The 7,146-nt window shown below is 40.9% G+C and overlaps 1 protein-coding gene across 1 annotated transcript; it reads left to right on the forward strand.

Annotated features, from left to right (window-relative positions):
- Positions 1-411: 411 nt before the first annotated feature.
- On the forward strand, positions 412-2,912 carry LOC132133652 (frizzled-9-like). The gene has a single exon (XM_059546542.1). The coding sequence runs from the start codon at positions 916-918 to the stop codon at positions 2,659-2,661; it is 1,746 nt and encodes a 581-aa protein (XP_059402525.1). The 5' UTR covers positions 412-915; the 3' UTR covers positions 2,662-2,912.
- The last annotated feature ends 4,234 nt before the right edge of the window (positions 2,913-7,146 follow it).

The following is a 7,146-nucleotide window of genomic DNA, read 5'->3' on the forward strand; positions in this document are numbered from 1 at the left end:
TCATAGGTCTATTTAAAAAGAAAAACAACAATAACAACAACACAGGGCTATTTATACATTTTAACCTGATATCTTGACGTCGAAAAAATGGTAGGTCCATAAACTTCCCTTACAGGAATTAGAAAATATTTCACTCCTGTCACTGTCTTACACGTCATGTCAACTGTCCGGTTTACTGTAACGTTCAGCGATTCTGACAGAACCGGTGACTTCTCCGTTATCTCGATATCTTTCTAGTGCACAGACCCAGCCCTGTTCTGTACAAGCACGCTGTGATCCCGTCTAGAGGGAATGCCTGTATTTTTATAGTATCGTGGAGGAGGTGGAGGGTTAGGAGGAGCTTGTCAGCCTGTCACAGATCGAAAGCCCATTTTTAAGAGCACACAGCACAGCGAAAGAGTGAACGTGAGGCGAAGTGTTTCCATGCGTGGAGCCGCTCAACATCGGAAGTTTTGACAGATGGACACTTTCAACCCGTCGTGCTGTTTACTGAAAGTTTATTCTCGTGGATGCGAAAGAGAACAGAGAACTGAGCGAAACTCTTTTGAAAAGAGCGTGTTTTGACATCCATTATTGATTGTTCGGATTAATCGCGCGGACTGACTGTCTTTCAAAGTAGGCTACGTCGTTTACATTTAGACGCTTTGGATACATTTAAAACTGAATCACATTTGATTTGTTTTAGAGTCAAATCAAATAAGGCATGACAATGAAGATTTCCAAAAGGAACATCTTTTTTTCTTCAAAACATCTGGGCATTCATTGTCAATTACTGTGTGATGGAGCATGAATCGACTTTTCCTCTTCAACATTAATAAAAAATGACTAATTTCTGTTACAAACAAAACAAGGCAAATACCATATGCATGGCATTGGATGTACTAATCATTTTAAGACTTTAATGAGGTTATTAAAATGGCCCAGTACAAGAAGATCATGATTGTACTTTTCCAGCTTATGATTGCTGGATCTACACTGGAGATCGGAGCGTATGATTTGGAACGTGGTCGTCCGGAAAAATGTGAACCCATCACCATTCCCATGTGCCAGGGGATCGGCTACAACATGACACGGATGCCTAACTTAATGAATTATGAAAACCAAGAGGAAGCTAGCATTAAACTGAATGAATTCGCCCCTCTGGTGGAGTACGGGTGTGATGTCCACCTGCGATTTTTCCTGTGCTCTCTGTATGTGCCGATGTGTGCTGATCAGGTGTCCACCACTATCCCAGCATGCCGTCCTATGTGTGAACAGGCAAGACAGAGGTGTTCACCTATAATGGAACAATTCAATTTCGGCTGGCCGGACTCATTGGATTGCTCAAAGCTGCCAACCAAAAATGACCCGAATGCATTGTGCATTGAAGCCCCTGAAAATGACACTCAACCTGAGACTAAGAAAGGTGAGGGAATGCTGCCAGTAATTCCGAGGTCCAGGGAACCCACAGCAGGGAGTGGACCTGCCTCAAGTGTCTCGCGGTCCTGTGATAACCCGGAGAAGTTCCAGTACGTGGACAAAAGTGAGTCATGTGCGCCTCGTTGCACTCCAACGGTGGATGTCTACTGGTCTAGGCAAGATAAGGACTTTGCTTTCATTTGGATGGTGGTGTGGTCGACGCTTTGCTTTGTTTCTACAGCATTCACAGTTCTCACCTTTCTACTCGACCCCCAACGCTTCCAGTACCCCGAGCGTCCCATCATCTTCCTCTCCATGTGTTACAACATCTACTCGGTGGCCTTCATCATCCGCTTGGTGGCTGGGGCTGAGAATATTGCCTGCGATCGGGAAAACGGAGAGCTCTACATTATCCGGGAGGGTTTGGAGAGCACAGGCTGCACCATAGTGTTCCTCATCCTCTATTACTTTGGCATGGCCAGTTCCATCTGGTGGGTCACCCTTACCCTCACCTGGTTTCTCGCAGCGGGACGAAAATGGGGCCACGAGGCTATTGAGGCACACAGTAGCTACTTCCATATGGCCGCCTGGGGTATTCCCGCACTGAAGACCATAGTCGTCCTCACTATGAGGAAGGTGACTGGGGACGAGTTGACAGGATTGTGTTATGTGGGCAGCATGGACAGTAATGCTCTCACTGGCTTTGTGTTGATCCCTCTATCCTGTTATCTCATTGTTGGGACTTCTTTCATCTTGACGGGGTTCGTTGCACTCTTTCACATCCGGAAAATCATGAAGACTGGTGGCACCAACACAGAAAAACTGGAGAAGCTCATGGTTAAGATTGGAGTCTTTTCCATTCTCTACACGGTGCCTGCTACTATTGTCATCATATGCTATTTCTATGAAAGGCTCAATATGGAATACTGGAAGTTCAAAGCTCTGGAAAACAAGTGTGTGGCCTTTCCTGGTCGCAGGAGCGAGGATTGCACCATGGACTCGTCGGTTCCTACAGTAGCTGTGTTCATGCTGAAAATGTTCATGTCATTAGTGGTGGGCATCACTAGTGGGGTTTGGGTATGGAGCTCAAAGACACTTCAGACCTGGCAAGGGTTGTGCAACAGAAGGTTGGCTGGGCAAACGAACCGCAAGCCCTGCTCCAGTGTCAGCTGCAGCAGCTCCCACTGTCATTACAAAGCACCAGCTGTGACACTTCACATGAATAAATCGGACGAGTACACAGACAGTCCCACACATGTTTGAGAACAAAAAACCTCTTCTTTGGAGCCATGCACAGACTTATAAGGCTCATATTGTGATGAAATGCTCAGGTTCGACTACAGATATAGTAAAGATCACAATATTTGTCAGGGGTGGCATTTAAAAGCCCTTCCTTGAAATAGCAGAAGGTTTGTTGCATGGAATGAATGCAGCAAATTGCAGAATGCCTTATTTATTGTGGGTATTTAAGTATTGCTGGTTGTATAATTTTATACTGTATGTACTATACTGTATATAAGGTATGTTGCATTTGTCTGTATAGAGTATGTTAAATTTTTTTCCTCAAAAGAGGAGCAATAAAACTTTGAATGTCTTTTCTATTTCTTTATTTCTTTATCTGTTATGTGATAAATAAGATACTATATAATTGTATTAGTTTTACCAGTAAAATGTTGTACTGTGCATGTAAACATTCTCTTTGAATTATGATGTTTTTAGCACTTTTGATTAAACTGGATTTTAAATGGTAGAAATACAGTGAAAATTAAATCAGTTTATATAAGTTTGGTAGGAATCATTTTCTATACATGAAAATTAAGTTTATTAAGGTTTGATAAGAATAATTTTCTATGCAAAGTGTATATTATTTCAAACCATAAATCAGTACTGCATTCAGATCGATTTAATTAAGAATATAAAATATTGAAAAAATCAGGACCCGAATTCTCAGTCTTTAACACTTCTCTGTTAACACCAAATGTTAAGTGAATATAACTGGATCTTTCTATATTTACAGTAATCAAATCGTCTAACAAATCCACACAATTTCTAACCTAGCCAACTTTCATTAAAGTACAGATGATGCATGAGGCTGAGAATTTATGATACTGCTATGAATTTAAGCCTAATTCCTTTAACCTGGTCAAAAAAAGAACAGTTCTGCAGGCAGGAGATCATTGGCTGATAAAGAGGAGATATGTTAGAGTAACTCACATCAGTTAGTTTAACCTTTTTTACAGTTTTATATGTTATATTTGTGCACATAATATGTCAATGTTGACAAAAGCTGAGGCTTTTTGCAACCTTAAATGATGAGCTACTATCAGTTTGTGAGACAAAGAAGGAAACTATTTTAGGAATTGAAATTAGGAATTTTTACTTTTATTACAAAACAGCTGGAATGATTAAAAACAAGCAACAGCTGATATTTAAAAGGGATACAGTAAAAAATTATCTAGTTCATTTATTACACCTAGATTAACTATTTAATTTTTAATTTTTTTTTTTGTATGGTTTATCCTTTGTGCTTTTTCATGTGCCTGTGTAGATACTGTCCAATGGTTTGGCCGGATTCGACCGTAGGAACTTAAAATGCTGTTACATTTGGTCGTAAAAAAAAAAAAAAAGAGCCACGTTTGTCTTGGAGCTAACAGTGCATTAACCACATGTAGTGGTCTGTATAAAGTTTATTTAATGCATGACTGTTTTCAGTTTTCAGTGGAGTAGCATTTGTAAACAGTAGTGTTTTAAGACAAAACAGAGCCTGCTGCATCAGCCAGTGAATGGAACGTTAATGTACTGGAAGATGAATGTTTAGCTCCTATTAAATACTACCAAGACAGTACTCATTTGGCAACATAGATGGTTAAAGCTGTGCTGTTGTTAAAATAAACAAACATAGTTCTTGACTCTGGATTTGTTAACATTATGGAGTACTTTGAGGTTTCGTTAGTAATCAGGGTTACATTTATATTTATTCATTTAGACACTTATCCAATATGACCATGAGAATACACATGACACGACAAATGAGGAGCATCACAAGCTGCTTTTATAAGAGGGAACAGTATAGGCATAATTCCAGGTCTACAGTATAAGAAGAGTTAGTACACAAGGGTATCAGAATCGAGTTGATAATGGCTTTTTAATTCTTTTCATTTACAATTGATTCTGAATTGCTTCAATTGCAATACATGTGACTCCTGAAAGTGTAGTTTTTAGTAATATGTGGTTTTTCATTTTTTTCAGTTTGAATTATTCATAAATTTATTATGAAACATAGTAATCCATTAATATATATAAAAAATGCATTTCCAGAAACATCTGTATTAATAATTACCGCATAACAACTGCATTCAAATTACTGTTAAAAAGTTTGGGGTCTGTAAGTTAGAAAAAGAATGTTCAAATGAACATAGCATTGATGTAATATTGGTTCAGTTCTGCTGGTATAAGACTGTGATCACACACTATTTAAGGCTCAGTATTTCTCATAGACCCCAAATCAGATTTTTTTCCCCTGGTAATCAGTTAGACCTCAGTGTTTCCTAATGTTTTGAGCACACCTTAAATAGTGTGTGATCACATATTCCAGCAGAACTGAACCAATATTACAGCTAATGCTTTCAATTCTGCCACACTCCATGAAACTGCTGCTCAAATACACACAAAGGTCATAATTGTTATATAGATTCGGCCAGGTTCAGCTCGGTACATGAATGTTCTTAGGTGAAGTAGTCGTACGACACCACTACATTTATGCAGTAAAAAGGGCTTTCTGTTTAAACAGCAACATGGTTCATTATTTTGCCCATCAAAACCCAAGGAATAAAAGGCTCCATTGTACACATTGATGTTTAAGGTTTTTAGTTCTATTTTAGGCAAAGCACAGTCAAAAGAAACCTCTTTTGCCATTTGAGTCCATTATCAAGTGAATGTTAATGGGCTTGTAAGTGACCATGAGAATGGACAAGATAGAACAGCATTGTAATTGTCTGCTAGTCTGGAAGAGAAGCCATGTGTCTGGTGAAGGGAGGATCATTAAAGCATCAGGGACTTTCCCTCCTCTTAAAGAAGCCAGAGGAATCGAGAACAAGAATAAAGGAGTGGTGCTAGTTACTCTCTACCCCATGGGTAGTATCCCGTTCCTCATCATTTGATGTGGAAATGAGGCTATGGTAAAAGACCATTGAGAAGCTGTTGTCACCAGAAGGACTTTTCACCAAAATGCTCGAGTCTCAGCTTGAGCCGTGAGTGTTATCCACACAGCCACGTCCCACATGTCCAACGGCTCTGCCTTTGGCTCGTTTTAAACACACACACATTCTCTATTTGTTTTTGATAAACAGTTGACATTGGACTTAAAACGATACAGTTTGTCAGGGTTTTCATATTTGCAGGGTGGGTAATGAGTGACATTCCTAGTGAAAAAAAGTAAATGTAGCATACTTAACAGTAATTATTACGGAAATAACATTCCAGAAACTTTACATTTACATTAAATGCATTTAGTTGAACTTAAGAGTGCTTCTCTTGACCCACAAGTGGATTTAAGTACGTTTTTAGTTAACACTTGATATAGTAACACTTTAGTTAACACTAAGTTACACTGTAATGTAGTAATAACAGAAATTATGCAGAATTGCATGCAGTGTAACACTAAACCAAAACCCAGTTCTAACCCTAATACAGTAAGTATATGTTGTTAATTATGATTACTCAGTACTTAACTGTATAATAACACAATTGGAAAGACACATTAAAATAAAGTGTAACCCTCTTACAAACACGCCAGGTTCCACCTCCACACAATCACAGCGCACACCCTCACCTGAATACTGAATCATCACCACCTGCTCCTCATCACCCACTCACCAGCGCTGCACCATAAAAGCCACACACACGCACTCAGTCATCGTCCGGTCACGTTCGCGACAAGATCATTCCTGTATGCTTACTATAAGGACTAACTCCACTTCTACTCTCTCTCTAAGGATATTCTCCGAAGGATCCTATTCCCCGAAGTGCGTGTGTGTGGTTCACCTATCTCTCCAGAAGTCACAGCCTTACCTGCACGGATCCCAACTCCCATTCACTCCTCACTACCTGCTCCTCTGCTTGTGTCTCATAATAAACATCTTCGTCTGTTACTTCGTCTGTTACTGTGTTCCGTGTGCTCTGTAACAGATGACCGGACCAGCACCGACAGGCACCAGCATGAGCCTCACGGACCCTTTCCAAGACCTGGTTGATGCACTCAGTCGTACACTCATGTCAGCCCCAGCATCTCCACCACCAGCGAGCACTTCCGCCGATCCCGTCATCACTCCTTCACCTGCCATGCACACCAGTCCCATGGCTAGGCCGGCGCCCTACTCTGGCTCGGCGGAGGAATGTAGCGGTTTCCTGCTTCAGTGTTCTCTGGTCCTGGAGATGCAACCGCTCTCGTACCAAACGGATCGCTCAAAGGTAGCCTTTATCATTTCCCAATTGCAAGGCAAAGAACTACTGTGGGCAGATTCACTCTGGACTCAAAATAACCCAGTTATTCAGTCATATTCTAGCTTCATTTACCGCCAAGGACTGGAACCCCGAGTGCGGTAGCATCTCGCTGCATACGAGGATACCATCGGCCTCGAGCGATTCATCCAGCTGTCCATCTGCTTCGCCACTCGTATGCAGTCGTGCTTAGAAGAGCACCAGGGCCAGGCGCATTCCTCCTCTCCACTCTGCCGACCAGATAACGTC

Source organism: Carassius carassius, chromosome 4 (genome assembly GCF_963082965.1).
Source record: "Carassius carassius chromosome 4, fCarCar2.1, whole genome shotgun sequence".
NCBI lineage: Eukaryota > Metazoa > Chordata > Actinopteri > Cypriniformes > Cyprinidae > Carassius > Carassius carassius.